At 42.8% G+C, this 18,810-nt stretch overlaps 1 protein-coding gene across 2 annotated transcripts in view; it reads right to left on the reverse strand.

The window, feature by feature from the left end:
* The window catches only part of Cbl (Cbl proto-oncogene), an 82,267-nt gene that overhangs the window by 6,443 nt on the left and 57,014 nt on the right, over positions 1 to 18,810 (reverse strand). The window contains exons 4-15 of one of the 2 annotated variants that reach the window (XM_021171454.3): positions 17,902 to 18,058; positions 16,010 to 16,131; positions 15,267 to 15,404; positions 13,590 to 13,677; positions 12,926 to 13,057; positions 12,121 to 12,324; positions 6,569 to 6,700; positions 6,103 to 6,480; positions 4,403 to 4,497; positions 1,981 to 2,121; positions 1,353 to 1,450; positions 387 to 566 (exon numbers count right to left, since the gene is read on the reverse strand). In XM_021171454.3, the coding sequence (XP_021027113.1) occupies positions 387 to 566; positions 1,353 to 1,450; positions 1,981 to 2,121; positions 4,403 to 4,497; positions 6,103 to 6,480; positions 6,569 to 6,700; positions 12,121 to 12,324; positions 12,926 to 13,057; positions 13,590 to 13,677; positions 15,267 to 15,404; positions 16,010 to 16,131; positions 17,902 to 18,058 (1,865 nt within the window). The remainder of the gene's footprint in view (positions 1 to 386; positions 567 to 1,352; positions 1,451 to 1,980; positions 2,122 to 4,402; positions 4,498 to 6,102; positions 6,481 to 6,568; positions 6,701 to 12,120; positions 12,325 to 12,925; positions 13,058 to 13,589; positions 13,678 to 15,266; positions 15,405 to 16,009; positions 16,132 to 17,901; positions 18,059 to 18,810) is intronic. The other variant, XM_021171455.3, reaches the window with a different exon arrangement.

Here is an 18,810-nt window from a genome sequence, read left to right on the forward strand (position 1 = left end):
GATACTAGAGACCGATGGGGCTGGCCCAGGCCCATAAACTGTGTTATTGGAGGGTAGCACATTTCTTCCCCAGTGGAACAGGGCTTAGAAAAAACAAACAAACATAACATCGCTTCCATCAAGCCTAATTTCCAGCATTACATGCATACTCAGAAGAACTAGAAGCCCTGCCCTCCTCTATAGGCAGAGCTGTGGTTTAAGCACCATCTTCAGAGTTTCACTTCCTAATGTAGGACCTAGAACCAGCTTTCCAACAGATAGATACAGGACACAGTCCACTACTTCTGCTCACTGACTTACTGACACGAGACAAAGTCATGACTTTCAGTTATAAACCAGAGGCCAGACAACAATCCAGGACTAGCCAACACAGCCTGGAGACTCACTTGTGGGGTCACCATCCAAAGACAACCAGCCAAAGGAGGAGCTGGCATTGGAGATGTCAGACAGGGTCCGGCGGGCCAGTACAGCTGGCACAGGTGGCTTAGGCACATCATAGCCATCATCCTCGTTTTCTGATTCTTCGGGGCCAGTACTAGTGTGAGCTGTGGCCAAATTCCCTTCCCCTAGTAGAAAGTTGGTGTAAGTTATTGTCCTCTCCTGACATCATTTTCCAACACACTTCAATCCAGAAGCAGCCATTATTCACACATGCATACAACCATTTATTTCATTCAACAGTTACTCAAGTGTCCACTGTGGATGAAATACCGTTTGAGGTCCTGTGGAGAGAGGTGAGTAAAGCCTGAACCAGCTCTCTTGTTGAACATGTCAACAGTCACCTTTGCTATGGTTAATAACTACTGAAGCAAGAGTCCCGAGAGCTATTTTAGAGCCTCCTCTGCATCTCACCTCAGAAGGTCAGTCAAAGGCTTCTTGAACTTTCCCCTTGGCAAGCTGCTTAACTCGGGAACTGAGTATTTACCACCCACACACAAAAGAATTTCATCAATGTAATGCAACTACAAGAAAGCTGCTAGTACTGAGATAGAACAGCTATCTCCATGTAATAGCCATATAACAGATGTCTCCAGGCCCTGAGAGGAGGGAAAAACAGGACCTAGTGTCTGGAAAGGAAATAAAAGATAAGCGGGTCCATCTTGTCCACAAATCAAAGACCTTTGAACAAAAGTACTGAGAAAAATTTTCTCCTTGGTTTAAGCTATCTCAACTAAATGTTACAGAGCAACCCTCTGGTCTCCTTCTCTTCCCAGACAGGGTGTTTGTTATGCAGGCCAAACTGGCCTTAAACTTGCAATCCTTTTGCCTCAGAAGCCCAAGTACTGACATTGTACAGACAGGTGCTACCACATAAGGCATATCAATTTTTAAGTAGAAGACAGGCTACTTACCAGAGACGCTGTTTTCTGCTACAGACAGTGCTTGGGACTGGATGTTATACATTGCTTCATAGGTGCAGCTGTCAATCTGCTGGTCACAGTCACATGCTCTGAATCACAAAGAGGTACAATGCTCTTCACAAACAAAATTCTGTTATTTGCAAATTTAAGACGACTCACCTGTTTCTAACTGTCCTAGGCCCTAATTCTTTCAAAATAACACATTCTCTTTATACCTACCACGACTGACTCATGACAAGATCAGATGTGCATGTTCTGGAGGCCTGTGCCACTGTGGAAACAACACAACTGCTTATCCACATTAGATCCTATGCACTGGGGTCTAGATTTCTCTTTCTGCTTTTTTTTTTTTTTTAAAGATTTATTTATTTTTATGAGTACAGTGTCACTGTCTTCATACACAAAAGAGGAAAGCATCAGATCCCATTACAGATGGTTGCGAGCCACCATGTGGTTGCTGGGAATTGAACTCAGAACCTTTGGAAGAGCAGTCCGTGCTCTTAACCACTGAGCCATCTCACCAGCCCCCCTCTTTCTGCTTTACTTCTGGCAATTAGCAAACAAGCAGGTAAAAGACAGCAAAGACACTTGGCTCCAAATGGGGTTGCTGTGAGCATACCGTGAACTCTGGGTTGCCTCTAACGGCCTTTTGGGCTCTGGCTTCTGAACCCCTACAGGCCTAGATGTGGGAGTCATATATTCTGTGTCCTCTTCACTTTCCCCTTGCTCCCCAGATGGCAGTTTTGGCATAGGAAGAGGCCTGGAAGAGTTTTTAAAAAAAGATGAAGAAAATAATTAAGCCGGAAAACTTTCAAGTATGAAACAGTTAGAATTGAAATAGCTCAATTTGATAAACACACACACACACACACACACGCACGCACACAAAACACCTAAGGTACTATCATTTCACAGACCATGGCAAGCATTTAGGAAAACAAGCACCGACTACAAATTCTATTTTCATTTCATCCAAATGTTAAAACTAGAATGGGAGCCGGGCGGTGGTGGCGCATGCCTTTAATCCCAGCACTTGGGAGGCAGAGGCAGGCAGATTTCTGAGTTCGGGGCCAGCCTGGTCTACAAAGTGAGTTCCAGGACATCCAGGGCTACACAGAGAAACCCTGTCTCGGAAAAACAAAACAAAACAAAACAGCAACAACAACAAAACTGAAATGGGAAGTATACTCAACTTGTAAGTAAGTTTTGTTATAAAGCTCCTTTTACAAGGCGCTAGAATGCTAGAAATGTATAGCAAATCCCAATACGAAATTTCCTAATGGTAGTGAAGTATATAGTTTGTCAATAGTATAACTGGGGGTTGGAGAGATGGCTCAGTGGTTAAGAGCACTGACTGCTCTTCTAGAGGTCCTGAGTTCAATTCCCAGCAACCACATGGTGGTTCATGACCATCTGTAATGGGATCTGATGCCCTCTTCTGGTGTGTCTGAAGACAGCTATAGTGTACTCACATATATAAAATAGATAAATAAATCTCAAAAAAAAAAAAAGTGTAACTGCCTTTTCTCTTCAATATTTCCTACCAGAAAAATCTAAACAAGATAAAAAGTAATCTGGTTGCTAGCATCCGAGAGTAGATCCTAGACTTCTGACTCTTAATGCATTTTATTTGGGTGGGGGTGGGGGGCAGTGCAGGGATCAAACCCAGGACCTTGCACATGCTAGACTGACCACATCCCTGGGCCCCTACTTCAGAGATCTCGTTGTTGCAGCACATACTACATAATCCTCACTCCACTTCCTGCAGGGCTGGAGAGATAGCTCAGTGGTTAAGATTAAGAGCACTGGATGCTGTTCCAGAGGACTGGGGTTCAATTCCCAGCACCCACTCAGCAGCTCACAACTATCTGCAACTCCATTTCCAGGTGATTTGATTACCTCTTCTGGTGCATCTCCACGGGCACTGCCTGCATATGGCACACAGGCATATTCAGGTAGAACACCCAACTACATGCAATTAAAATAAAAAACTTATTAAAAAAGAACCCTGTTATCCCACCTTAGGAAAGGAGACTAAGACAAAATACTGACTGCATAAAAAAATGACCCTGCCTCATAGATCTTGGAATAAACCTGAGTGTCTTGTCTTCCTTTCCTCTTTCACCTTTTCTGCATATCTTAAACAATCGAGAAGTACTTGCAGCTACTTGCCTCTGTTTTCACATAATGTTTTCCTGATTATGAAAGCAGTACAAGTTTTTGTTCTGGTTAGTTGGTTGGTTGGTTGGTTTTCCTGAGACAGGGCGATTCTGTGTAGCCTTGGCTGTTCTGGAGTTAGCTCTTTAGGTTCTGCTACTGCTTGTAGCTGAGACAGGGTCTCACTATGTAGTCTTGGCTGTCCTGGAACTTGATATGTAGACTAGTATGGCCTAAAACTTAGAGATCTAGCTCTTTCTGCCCTCCAAGTGCTAAGATTAAGGGCATTTGCCATAGAAACATAAGAAAAATTGATTCTTTATAGAAAGATTAATAAAAATGATAAGACTCAGCAAGGTGGGCCTACATACATGCATAAAGAAAAAAGAATGAAACGAAAACATGACAAAAACCCAAAAATCACAGCACCCAGAGAGCCAAAGTAGGAGACTTGTGAGGTGGCTTTTGTTTTAAGATTTTGATTAACTTCAGTTATAACAAAACATGAACCATGTGAGGGTCTGCATGTGGGTATGTGCACACGACTACAGGTGCCCAAGGCAGCCCAAGGCACTAGGTCTCCTGGAGCTGAAGCTACAGATGACTGTGCTGCCCTATCTGGATGCTGGGAATCTAACTCAAGTCCTCTGGAAGAACAGCAAATATCTGAACAACCGAGCCACTATCTAGCCCCCTTATTGTTTTGAGAAGTTTTGATAGCTTGGAAACTTGTAGCAATTTTACCCCTCTAGTGAGAGATACAGGCATGCACCAACTACACCAGGTTTACCATTCTAAATCTGATGTGAGTTTGAGGCCATCTGTCTCATGAAAAAAACAAACAAACCAATGCACAGCATGAAGTACAGATGTGGTCTGCTTACCTGGCAGCCAGAGAGTAAATGGCGTTGGCAGAGGAGGAAGGCTTGATCTTTGGGTGCTCACTCTCTGGACCTGCTACTGGGCTGCTATTCATATTCTGCAAAATAAGAAAAGGTCTGAAAGGAATCTCTCTTTCCCACCTACAGCTGAGTATTTCCTCTTACTAAGCTTGCTGAAGAAAAAAAAAAAAAAAAACCATCACAATATTAACATAAACATGGATCTCACAAACCCAAGGGTTAGCACCTCTGACAGAATCAGTGCTTATGGATTCTGACTCTGAAAAAAATATCAGGTGAGAGAGTAAGAAAGGAAAAGCTAGAAAATACCTTCTTCATTCTAATTCTAAAAAAGGATGAGACGAAGAAAATTGTCCACAGAAATACCACTTCTAGCATAAATAAATCTATACCTAAACTCAAAATGGTTATTCTTCCTCAATGCGATGTCATTAGGTGCCACTCAAATGTCTTGATCTCTTCTGTGGAACCAACAAATGGCCATCTGAGTGTCATTACAGTCTTCTAACAGTATTTCTTCTTAGATTTCTAACTTCCTTGTCAATTCACCCATCAGATTGGTATCTGTTAGCCAGGTTCAAAGCATCAGTTTACGAGAGACCACATGTCTTTAACGTGTATGACTGTTTTGCTTGCATGTACATATGTGTACCATGTCCCCTCAGAGGTCAGAAAAAGGCACTGGATCTCCAAGAACTGGAGTTACATACAGGGAGTTGGAGAATACCACATGGGTGCTGGGAACCAAACCCAGGCCCTCTGCAGGAGCAACAAGTGCTCTTACCTGCTGAGCCACCTCTCCAGTCCCCTTGTCTCTTAAAAAAAATAAAAAATAAAAAAATAAATAAAAAAAACAAAAAGCCATTGATATAGTGTGTATGTATGTATGTGTAAAAATCATACAATAACTTTCAGGATTCTCTTCTCTCCTTCTATTACATAGGTGTGGAGGAACCACACTTGCACCATCAGGCTCACCACCATGTCTACCTGCTGAGTATCAGCTCTTGGGTGTTTTCTTACTTTTCTTTCTCCCCTCTCCCCCATCCTCTTTCTTTCTGAGACAGAGTTTAATTGGGTAACCCTAACTGGCCTAGAACTTATTACATTGACAAGGATGGTCTTGAACTCAGAGATCCACCTGCCTCTGCCTCCCAAGTACTAGGATTACAGGTGTGCGCTTGGCTTCTTGGGTGTTCCTTAGCCCTCCTTCCAAATTCACTTCTTTCTACTTCATTCTAGGGATCAAACTGAGCCTTCTCATCAGCCCTTAGTTTACACACTTCTTATGAGTTAAGAATTAATGCTATCTGAACTCTATATTAAAACCTATCAAATAATTTTGACCCCAAAACAAGGCACAGTAGTGCACACTTGTAATCTCAGTTACTTAGGAAGCGGAGGCAAAAAGATCAAGAATTTGAAGCTAGCCTAGGATAGAGACCAAAACCACTCCAACAAAACACTTTATTTTTTCCAAGACAGGGTTTCTCTACAGCCCTGGTTGTCCTAGGACTCACTTTGTAGACCAAGTTGCCTTGGACTCAGAGATCCAATTGCTTCTGCCTCCCAAGTGCTGAGAAGGGTGTGTGCCACCACGCCCAGTCTAACAAGACACTTTGGACCATAAAATACCACTCACAAATACTACTAGGCTAAATATTTTAAAATTTAGGACTCACCATGGAGGTATCCAGACTAAATGTGCTTCCAAGCCTAGGGACATCTGCTCTGGGTTCCATTTGTGAGGGCAATGAAAATGGAAGCGAGTGCCGATTGGTCAATTCTCTCCCATTCCAAGGATCACCAGGGTTTGGAGTAGCTACTGGTACTTTAGGGATTGGCCGAGACAACCATGAGTCCCCTGGGCGACTAGAAGGGACAGGGGGCAGTTTGTCTCTAGATGGACAATCGCCTGGTGTACAAGGCAGAGGGCGTCTCTGAGGCCTTGTTTCTGCTCCAACAGAGTAAGGCCGGTCTGGAGGGGGTGGTGGTGGAAGATCTCGAAGTGTGGGAGGTATTGGCAATGGTTTGTCTTTATGGAGGGAGCCAGAAGCAGCCTATGGAAACAAGATGGAAACAAGTCAAGTCAAAACCACTAAGACACAACAGAGGCTCAGCAAAGTGCAAAAATGGTTAATGCTTTGCCTTGGAAGCAGTCCCCAGAACTGAAGTGCTCGCAGGAACAGGTGCTCGCTGCTGTAGAAGGTCAAGTCTTGGTGGCACTGGAGGAAGGGAAGCTTGTGGGGCCATGGAGAATGGAGAGGAAGGCCTTTCCACCTAGAACCGACGAGATGTTAATGGGTTACTCTTGTTTAGGGAAGAGCATCTTCAATCCCAAAGTTACAGGCAGCAGATACTATGTGACCATAGAGCTGGCTCCCATAGAGCTCTAAGCCTCAGATAGTTTTGAAACCCCGGACTATGTCTGTAACCACCATAAGCAGGCGCTGTCAATCATGGAGGCAGATGCATTTAGAAAGGCAGCTCTACCACAAAGAACCTACCTTACAGTTTTAAAGTCACTACAATGCTCTGTCTCTTCATCTTTGGAGGAAAAGAGGACACTGTCAAGAAGCTAGGTAAATATGCTTGCTCTGCAAGCCTGGCAGTCTGAGCTCGAGCCCTGGAGGAGAGAACTGACTCCACAGAACTGTCTTCTGGCCACCACAGTAATGCCATAGCACGCCGCCACACACATACACACATACAGTCATGCACAAAAAATACATACACAAATAATAATAGGTAACATATTCTCTGTAGCCACCAGTGTCTAGTCCAGCACTTGATCTCCTCTAAAGACCTTCAAATCTACTGCTTCTCTTTTAAGCTGACTTTAATAATAAGCTTCTTGAGCTGGGCACTGTGACAGCCTTCACTTTTCTAAGAAACCAAGGGCAGGGCAAACATGAAAACTAGATAAAAAACAAAAAAATAAACACCATGATTCCCAGCAGGAGAGCAAGGATATGGAAGAGCAAAGCCTCAGACCCAGAAGTCCAAGAAGCTCTGGTGAACTAAAAAAGAGCTGAAAAAATTTTTTATTTCATTTTTAAGTTTTGAGAGAGAGAGAGAGAGTCTGTCTGTCTGCCCGTCTCTGTATGTGTGTGTGTGAATGAATGCGAACTGAGTGCAGGAGGCCAAAGAGGACAGAGCAGGGTACCAGATCCTTTTGAGCTAGAGTTACAGTGTAGGTGGCTGTAAGCCACTTCACAAGGACACCAGGCCCGGAACGCAAGTCCTTTGGAAGAGCACAGAGCACCCAGAGCCCTTACGTCACTGAGCACCTCTCCAGCTCCCTCAGCGGGATGTTTGTAACTAGAATCCTAGAACTAGCCACTTGTCCTAGTTAAGGTTACTATTGTGAAGAAACACCAGGAAAATCACACTTGGGGAGGAAAGGGTTTCTTCAGCTTATACTTCTACATCACTGTTCATCACTGAAGGAAGTCAGGACAGGAACCTGGAGGCAGGAGTGGATGATGTCGAGGCTGCGGAGGACAGCTGCTTACTGGCTTATTCCACAAGGCTTGTTCAACCTGCTCTCTTATAAAGTCCAGTACCACCAGCCCAAGGATGGTACCACCCATGATGGGCTGACCCATAGCCTGATCTATGGAGGCATTTTTTCCGTCTCAGATGACTATAGTTTATATCAAGCTGGTATAAATCTAGCCAGCACACTAAACTTCTGATAAAAATACATCAAAGCCCAAAAAGGATTACCACTTCACCTTTTTATAGAGATTGTTTTTAAGATTTATTTTTACTGCTTTCAGTATGTATATGTGTCTATGTGTAGGCATCTGTATTTGAGTGCAGGTGACCACAAAGTGGTCAGAGGAGTTGGTTTCCCCCCCCTCCCGCCCGGAACTGGAGTTACAGGTGGTTGTGCAGTGCCTGACATCTATGCTGGGAAACACAACTTGGATAAGAGCAGTATATGCTCTTAACCACTGAGCCATCTTACCAGGCTCCTGGAGAGGTATTTTAAGGACATATTTTCCTCAAAAAGGGAAAAAAGACAACATGGGATATAAGAAATGAGCCTTTGAACAGAGGAGAAGCAATCATGTCCCAGGAGAAGCAAGGGGAAGGCCCATGATGACAGAAAGCAGACTTAAGAACGACAGTCGAGATGGAGAGAGCACAGGTGACTCCCTCATCTCACACACTGTACTGTATTCTGTCTACTACAATACAGCATGTTTACAGCCTTGGTCTTTCAGCACAGCCTCCTGAGAAGTTGCTTGAGAGCATAGTTTACTTGGTAGTGAGTGACAGATGCCAACTTGATATTATTTCTCTAGAAAAACCAGAGAAATAATTATTTCAAGAAAAAGTTAGGTTGTGAAGAAAACAAATCATCACTTTATACAACAGAAATATATTTAAGAAAAAACCCAAAACCTTAAATCTATGATGGGGCTCAGTGGTAGAGGGCATGCGCCTCACTTGGGCTCAATTCAAGGTGCAGCTCAGAAAAACACACACACACACAACAAATGACAGCCACCAGAGTATGAAGAACAGGCAATTTCGTGCTTTCGTACACCTCTAAGGTGTGATTTTAATGCCTTCTAAAAGTTAGTTCAAAATAAACTGAAAGTTACAAAGAATAACACTACCTATCTGTCACTCACTAAAGAAATTGAAATACTACTATCTTTGTGGTATTCTTATGCATACCTTCTCTCAGTTATTTTCCTCAGTACTAACAAAAGTTTTATTTTTAAAGAAAACCTTTCAGTGTAGCCTAGGCTGGCCTGAGTTTATTGTTAAATGTGTATGTGTCTCAGTGCAGGAGGCCTCCCTAGTGCCCGCCACCACACCCTTTATCACAACGGCCCTCCTCAGTGCAAGCACCACAGCATTTACCCCACAGTTCTGCTACAAATCCAACCCATGGACAGACTTGCACAATACATTAACATGTTTCAGCCTGGAAACGCCATATCCCTTAAGAAAAACCAAATGAACTGTGGGGTGATACCTTAGTCACTGTTCTATTGCTTTGACCAAACACCAACACCAAGGCAACTCATAAGAAAGCATTTAATTAGCTGGGCGAGGTGGCACACGTCATTAATCCCAGCACTTGGGAGGCAGAGGCAGGCAGATTTCTGAGTTCGAGGCCAGCCTGGTCTACAGAGTGAGTGTCAGGTCAGCCAGGGCTACACAGAGAAACCCTGTCTCAAAAAACAAAAACAAAACAACAATAACAACAACAAAAACCAAAACCAAATAAACAAAAAGAAAGAAAAAAGCAAGCATTTAATTTGGGGCTCACTGTTGCAGAGGGTTTGAGTCCATGGCCATCATGGCAGGGAACATGGCAGCAGGCATGGTGCTGAGGCAGCAACTGAGAGCTCACAACCAGAAGGCAGAGAAAGCTGAGAATGATACCGGCTTGTGACAACCCCAAAGCCTACTCCCAGAGACACAGTGCCTCTAACAAGGCCCCACCTCCTTTTTAATTTAATTTTATTTTATAATATTTTTTATTACGTATTTCCCTCAATTACATTTCCAATGCTATCCCAAAAGTCCCCCATACCCTCCCCCCCCCGACTCCCCTACCCCGCCACTCCCACTTCTTGGCCTTGGAATTCCCCTGTACTGAGGCATATAAAGTTTGCGTGTCCAATGGGCCTCTCTTTCCAGTGATGGCCGACTAGGCCATCTTTTGATACATATGCAACTAGAGTCAAGAGCTCCGGGGTACTGGTTAGTTCATAATGTTGTTCCACCTACAGGGTTGCAGATCTCTTTAGCTCCTTGGATACTTTCTCTAGCTCCTCCATTGGGGGCCCTGTGATCCATCCAATAGCTGACTGTGAGCATCCACTTCTGTGTTTGCTAGGCCCCGGCCTAGTCTCACAAGAGACAGCTATATCTGGGTCCTTTCAGCAAACTCTTGCTAGTGTATGAAATGGTGTCAGCGTTTGGAGGCTGATTATGGGATGGATCCCTGGATATGGCAGTTTCTAGATGGTCCATCCTTTTGTCTCAGCTCCAAACTTTGTCTCTGTAACTCCTTCCATGGGTGATTGTTCCCAATTCTAAGAAGGGGCAAAGTGTCCACACTTTGGTCTTCCTTCTTCTTCAGTTTCATGTGTTTTGCAAATTGTATCTTATATCTCGGGTATACTAAGTTTCTGGGCTAATATCCACTTATCAGTGAGAAGGCCCCACCTCCTAATCCTTCCACCAACTAGGGAGCAAGTATTCAAATGCATGAGCCATTTTCATTCAAATCACCAGAGATAACCAAGTGGCAATGAGGACTTTAGTTTTGTTATTTCTACATGGCTACAGATCCAAGAGTTTCTCTGTGAAGCTTTGGCTGTGCTGGAACTCACTTTGTAGAGCAGGCTGGACTGGAACTTAAGAGATCTACCTGGTTCTGCCTCTGCCTCTGGAGTGCTGGGATTAAAGGCACATGCCACCAAGCCTTCATTTCTTTCCTTTTACCAAATACACGTAATATTTAAGAAACATATACCCAGCCATTGAAACAACATCCACTGTCTCCCTGTGCTAAACAGTGTTTTACCTGCACCTATACTGTCTTCCTGACCAAAGCTACTAGGACTAGAGACTTAGCTCAGTGGTAAAGAGCACGTGTTCTTGTGGAAGACCCAGATTCAATTCCCAGCCACCACATGGTGGCTAACAACGACCCACAACTCCAGTTCTGGGGAATTTAATGTCCTCTTTGGTGCCCATGGGGACCAGGCATATACATGTTGCACAGACATACTTATAGGTATAATACTCATACGTAAAATCTTAAAAAATAGAAAAAGAGAAGAAAGCAAGCTATTAGGTCCCCAAGAGTCTTATCTGTGATTCCTGATTCCACACGACACCCTACAGTGACCTAAGCTTCAGGATAATGCACGCCTTGTAAGTCTTCATTTAAAAACTTTAAAGTTGTATTTCATAAAAGTCCTGGAAGTTTCTACCCTCAGAAAGAACAGCAAGTAAGCATATGTCCAGTCACAAATTCAGCTTTAAGGATATGGCAAAAATAATTAATTAATTAATTAATTAGCCAGGGTAAGGCTCTTACCTAGGTCTTACACATACTAGGAAATCACTTAGGCTGACTAGTTTTTTGTCAGCTTGACACAAGCTAGAATCATCTGAGAGAAGGGAACCTCAACTGAGAAAATGCTTCATAAAATTGGCCTATACGCAAGCCTGAAGAGCACCTTACTAGTCGGCTGGATGACCTGGTGGGTTGGTTGGTTGATTTGGAAGTTCCTAGCCCCTTGTGGGTGGGTGAGTGTGATCCTCGGGCAGGTGGACCTATACAAAAGCAGGCTGAGGCCAGGTATGTATGGTGGGATACATCTTTCATCTTAGCATTCAGGAGAATAAAAACATGCCAGCCTTGTCCATATAACCTCTTCTCGCTCTCTCTCTCTCTCTCTCTCTCTCTCTCTCTCTCTCTCTCTCTCTCTCTCTCTCATAGGCTAAGAAGTATGCAGCACTCTTCTATGGCCTGTGCATCTGTTCCTGCCTCCAGATACTGCCTTGAGTTCCTGCCCTGACTCCCCTAGACGATGAACTACAAGCTATAAAAACCCTTTTCTCCTCACCGTGCTTTCCGTCAATGTTTTATCACAATAATAGAAATGCTGAACAGGACATCACTCTAATACCAAGCTGTATCTCCAGTGCCCCCTTACCTTGGCACCTGCCAACTCCTTCATCATGAAGAGAGAATCATCAGCTCGTTCATCATCATCATCGTCGTAATTTGGAGAAGGAGCACCTTCTGCTCCTTGCCTTAATAGGCTGCCACTGCCTCTGGGGTCAAACGGATCCACCACGATGGGCTCAGTACCTTTGATTTCACATCGGCAAAAAGGACAGCCCTGACCTTCTGATTCCTGCAGAAGAAGCAGATGACAGTGACAGATACTTCTGAAAGTGCTTAACATACTTACTTACTAGAAGATACAGTTTCCAGAGGTTAAAGTACAGTTGATGAGGATATAGCTCAGAGGTAATGTGTATACTTAGCATTCCTTGGAATCCAGAAAAAGAGCTAGAAAAGGGGGCTGGAGAGATGGCTCAGCAGTTAAGAGCACTGACTGCTCTTAGAGCTCATAAGTTCAATTCCCAGCAACCACACAGTGGCTCACAACCATCTATAGTGAGATGTGATGACTTCTTAAGACTCTTATATAGAGTACTAATATAAATTAAATAAATAAATCGCTAAAAAAAATCTAGAAAAGGAGGAAAGTCAGGTACCATGTCCCACCCTTGTAATGTCATAAAGATCAAAGCAGAAGGAACAAGAATTTGAGGTCAAATTCTTGATTTGGAAGCCAGCAGTACTTAAATGAGGCACTACCTTGAAAAATCAAAATGGGAGAAAGCAAGCAAAAAGAGAAGGGGACTTAAAAAGGCTAAACTTACCCCACCCTTTCTATCAATAAATTCAGAATGATTCATAGAAAAAATGCAGTGTTTGGACATCCATACCTGCCATGACGTGAGGCAGGATGTGCACATGAGGTGTCCGCAGGGCTCAATCTTCACATCCTTATCGTTCTCAGCACATATCTTACACAGTTGAAATGTGGAGCCCATTTCACAGTATAATTCATATTGTTCCTTTGATGAAAGAAAAATGAGAGAGAACATGTTGAATAAGCAACAGAATAACCAAAAACTGTCAATTTATTCAAATACAAGTGCTACAATAGACGCTTAAGACATGGCACAGACAGGAGAAAAATTGCTTGTTGTGTAAGCATGAGGACCTGAGTTCAGATCCCCAGGCCCCACCTAAAGCCAGGTGTGGTGGTCCACATCTGTAACACCACTGCTAGGAGACAGAGACAAAGGGATCCCAGAGGCTTGACGGCCAGCACCCAAGCCAATCAGTCGGCTCCGGGGTCAGGAAGAACCATTTCAAAAGAGCTTGAGGAAGAGTGACTAACATAGATACCCGATGCTGACTTGGGGCTTCCACATGCACATGCAACACAACCCCCCCACATACACACACACATACACACACACACACTCACTTACTAGTCAGTGGTTTAAAATCTAGCTGCTGCAATTACTTAGACTCTATAATAGAGGTCATCAAGTCTATCCAAAAGTCTGGCTCCAGCAATAGTTATAAAACAAAACGCACCTGGGTTACTTTGATATGATCTTGAGGAGTTGGTTCACATAAACCTGTCAGGTCAGGATTTTGATTTCGTCCATCAGGAAACAAATAGCTTTTAAGAGACAAAGGCTAATTTATTAGTACAAACTAAAATAGACAAGTGAGAACTATGACATTTTAAAAACAAGTAACAAGGGTCTGAAGGGATAGCTCTTTGGTTAAGAGCACTGGCTGCTATTCCAGAGGACTTCCGAGGGGGGGGGGTGCGGGGAGGGGGGAGGTGCTGTTTTTTGTTTGTTTTTGTTTTTATTTTAAGACAAGGTCTCACTGTGTAGCCCTGGCTCTCCTGGAACTTACTGTGTAGATCAGACTGACCTCAACCTCAAGCGATCTTAGCTCCAGAGTGCTGGGATTAAAGGTCTGTGCTCCTACAGTCAAGAGGATCCAAGTTTGATTACCAGCACCCTAATGGAGGCTTACAACTGTAATTCCAGTTCCAGGATTCTGATGCCCTCTTCTGGTCTCCTCAGATAATAGGACACAAGTGGTACCTATTTAGGCATGCACACAGGCAAGACATACACAGAAACAGCAACACCAAGAAGCCAGGTGTAGTATCACACACCTTTAATCCCAGCATTTGGGAAGCAGAGGCAGGCAAATCTCTGAGCTGGAGGCCAGTCCGGTTCACATGAGTTTAGGCCAGCCTAAACTGAGACCCTATCTCAAACAAAACTTCCAAGTCACTATCACCTTGGCCTGAAGGTTCTATCAAACAACTAGCAGATGGGTTAGTTTGTCAGCCTGTATTTTCAATGGATAGCCACAAATAAATATATTGTTTTTGATTACTAAGGGAGGGCCTCATTATGTAGCCTAGGCTGGCTTCAAACTCACAATCCGCTTAGTCCATCCAGTTCTTGGAGTGCTGACTATGGTGCATGTCTCCATGTCCTGCCTTACATTTGCTTTTGACTAACAACTTCACGTGACACCAATTTACAAGTGCTGTAATAAAAAGCAAATGAAGCCACGGGGCTATCTCTAAGTAGTTTCTGGCATTAGACTGCTCCAGTATTAGGAGCAGAATGTTTTCTTGCCCCAGTGAAGAGATGATACATAATAGAAAACCAATTTTCCTGTCACTTTAGAGCACAGCTCATTTTTGATACCCACAGCAGTATTTTCAGTGTTTATTGACTGAAAATGAATTTGAATTCCCACAGGAATAATTCAGGAGTGAGAACTTAGCCATAAATATTAGCATATATCACAAAAGCCCAAGGCTTGAAAAAAACCTGCTGAACCAGAATAAAACTAGGTTGAAGGCAACCAAGGTCTGCTGTCATTGGAACATCTAATTACTCTCATATTGACTACTTAAATAAGCAGCTGAATATGTCCTGATCCTTGGCATAGTTTTTAATTCTAATTTGGCTTTAAAACTAAGTTATCCGGAAAAAGAGGTAAAGTATATTTGTAGTAATAACTAGAACAACAAAGAAAGTCAATCTCATACCTAGAGAACCCCCTCAAATGAGCAAAGTTGCTTCAACCTCAAGGCCAAAGCAAGGTGGCATGTTAATACATTCCTAAAATGTCACCTGCAGAAGAAATATGCACTAGAAGCCATCAACAAAGAGGTAGTGAAGTCCTCCAGTTCCTAGATTCTGAGAGAAAACAGAAAGCAGCAATACTCACAAGCCTTCCCTGAAGCCGTCAATCAGTGCTTGGAAGAGCGGTTTATTGTGTGGGATAGTCTGCAGAATGTTCCCATCGGCAGTAACATACCCAATAGCCCACTGACCCAACCGAGTGCAGCTCAGCCGAAAGATGTAACTGAGGACAGAGAGGACCACGAGTTTCAATATATATGCTGGTATTCAATAGAAGGCAAAATCAAAAAGATCATTAAGAATAGCTCCTATGGGGGAAAGGGTGAATACGAATAAAATCGATGTATAAGAATGTAATGATCAAACTCCTTTCGTTTTACACTAACCTGAAGAGACTTGAAACTAACGTTCCAGGGCCTGGGGCGTGGCTTGGGAGAGTGAGTGCTTAGTATGCGCACAGGCATGGCTTCAAGCTCCAATTTAAAAAATCAGCTTCTCTAATGATTTCAGAGCAGAAGCAAAAGACATTTAACTTCATTGTTCTAATTTTAGAGATAGGGTTCTGTGATATATTTCAGGGTGGTCTCAAACCATCTTCCTGTTTCAGCCTTCCAAGCTCCTACACACTGGGACTCCCAAGGACCAGCATAAACCCCATTCCAGATTGGCTTAAAAACATTTACTAAATCACAGGATTTGATTAAGTCAAGTCCTCGGACAGATCAATCCTATCCCTAAACCTGGGCCACTTGGGAACCAACATGATTACGTTCCTTCAACTCCTAAGAGCGTCATGAAAGCCAGCAGGAGACCTGTAAGCTCACTGACCTGCCAGGTTTGTGGATGAACTTCTGCAGGCGCGCTTTCACTTCATCGTATGTCAGGAAAGCCATGTAACCAGGGTGAGTTACAGCAAGGCTGTTCCAATTTCTGAGCAAAGAGGACCAGGGCTAGAGAAAGAAAACATTCATCACAGACCATTCAGTGTACACATACACCCAGCCTTAGAACAATGAATAAAAAAAAGAAAAAAAAAACTCTCAACTCTCAATTAAGAATTCAGGTTTGTTCCAAATTCTCTATTGTCATCCTATGGGAAGACAAATCTATTTGGGAGAGTAGAAACATTGAGAGCTAAGAATACAAACTGCCTTTATAGGGAGAAGATGACACACACAAAAATTTACTCAGCAATTCTAACCAGTATTAAAGTCAAATAATAATAAAACCCAGAAAAACAGAATAGGGTCTATATATGCAATTATTAAGTCCTTAATGAATGAATGTTTATTCAAGCTGGCACACACACACATTGAAATACCAAAGCATTTTAGGGTTAACAATCTAGAATGCAACAGGGAGCCAAGTATGGTGGTACACACTGTAATCCCAACACTCTGTAGGTAGAAACAGATGGGTCACAAGTTCAAGGCTAACCTTGGATATATAACAAACTTGAGTCTGCTCTGGGCTACATACGATTTTGGTCCCCCCCCCCCCCCCAAAAAAAAGAAAGAGTTGAACAACAGAAAAAACAAGCTGGACACACACATCAAAGGAATAAAAGGATAGGCTTTGAGCCCATCACCTTTCCAACTCTTGGGAATGCCTTCCTTATCTTTCTTTTCTTCTTATTCTTCTTAAAAAGCATTTCTCAAACTTATTGGATGACATTTGTATTTGCATATGGGTTTTACCCAGGAGAACATGGGCACGGGGTCTCTTCTCAACACAGAGCACCTTCTCAAGAATTTTGGTTCTCAAAAAAAGGATCACTACATAAATTTAAATATCCAAGGTAGGGATGATTCTCTTAATTGGCATTAAACTTTTGATCCTCTATATTTTCTTTTTTTTTCCTTTTTTGTTTACTCTTCTCTCATATATTACTTCCCAACTACAGTCTCTATTCCCTCCTCTCCCCTTCCCTTGTTTTTAATAGACTCTCTATTTCTGCCACCACTTGCCTACCCCAAAGGGATAAACTATATCCCTTTCTGTCAGTTTTATGACATTAAAATAATGTGAGAGGATATTCAAGAACAACCAAAAAGACACAAGACAAAAGATTATATAGCCATTTAAAATTTTGTTTTGTTTGAGACGTCTTACTGTGTGTACATGCATGCACACACATATCTTGTTTTGTTTGAGATGTCTTACTGTGTGTACATGCATGCACACACATATCTGGCTTGGCTTGGAACTTACCCTGTGGTTCAGGCTAGTCATGACCTTTTATTCTCTTACCTCAGCTTCCCTTGGTCTGCTATTACAGGAAACGTGCTATCATGTCTAGCGAGTTATGAATATATATATATATATATATATATATATATATATTATATGTATATATATGTGTGTGTGTGTGTGTAATTTATTTTATGTATAGGAATATTTTGCCTGCAAGTATGTATGAGTATTACATGTACCTAGGATGCCCACAGGTCAGAACAGGGCCATTGTATCACCTAGAACTAGAGTTACAGTCACTATGGGAACTGAACCAGGGTCCTCTGAAAGAGCAGCAGGTGCTGTCAGCTTGCCTCTAACTCACTCTATAGCCTAGGCTGGCTTTGAACTCAGCAATCTTCCTGCCTGACTCCCTAAGTGGTAGGATTATAATTGCAAACCACCATATTCAACTTTTATCTTTTTTTAAAAAGCACTTTCTCCTTAGAAAAATAGCAGCAGGTTAGTCAATGACTTTAGAATCATACCTGAAACAGCCGTGTAAAAATATCAAATTCAAAGACAGAAATATAATCATTGCAGGTCAGATCAATAGTGGACTTCAGAGCCATGGCCTCCAGCCCAGAACTGATGGGATGCACTTCATGCAGGGCTTGTCGAAAGCTCTTCCATGGGACTATCGTCCTGGGAGGGATGGGTGAGAAGGCACGGTGAGAACAGGCAACTGCAGACACTACTATCATCAAATGACACCAAGCAAGACACATTAGGCTCCCAATATTAACAGCAATTCTCAAGCCAATTCAGAAGCCAAGTTATATTTAGACTAAGAACAGAAAGAAGGAAGTAAAGGATGTCTGCTGACTTCCTAATGAGTAACAGAGATGGCTTTCTACAGTTTCCTGGCCAAAAATATCATATATTGATCCCTTTTTCATCTTCCTACAGCATTTGTTCCACCCTAGAAGCACAGAAGAAAGATGAGGTCATGCCTCATTTTATCAGTTTTACCATAGAGATCCTGGTCAGCCTTAACTTTCCATCCTCCTTCTCAGCTTCACCATGCTGAGAGGTGCAGACCACTACACTAAATTTTTCTCAGGAGAAGAGGTCTCTCTACGTAGGCTTGGCTAGCCTAGAAGTCAGAAAGATCCACCTGTCCCTCCCTCCTAAGGTGCACCATCCTACCTGGCTTTATCTGAGCTTTGAAAATCACACCAGTTCTTATTTTGTGTAACAGACTTTTAATTTTATTTTTGTGGTGTTGGGAACTGAACCAGGGCTGCTGGTATGTCAGACTAGCAGTATACTCTTTATAATTTTATAGCCAGACATTAGTGTTTTGGAGGGCAAAAATGCTGACCAAGAACTTTTGTGTTGCTGCCTGGCCTCAAACAGATTTCCAAGTGCTGGAGTTATAGGTGTGAACTACCATG

Source organism: Mus caroli, unplaced genomic scaffold, assembly GCF_978045245.1.
Source record: "Mus caroli unplaced genomic scaffold, Mus_caroli_1 scaffold_11, whole genome shotgun sequence".
NCBI classification, from domain to species: domain Eukaryota; kingdom Metazoa; phylum Chordata; class Mammalia; order Rodentia; family Muridae; genus Mus; species Mus caroli.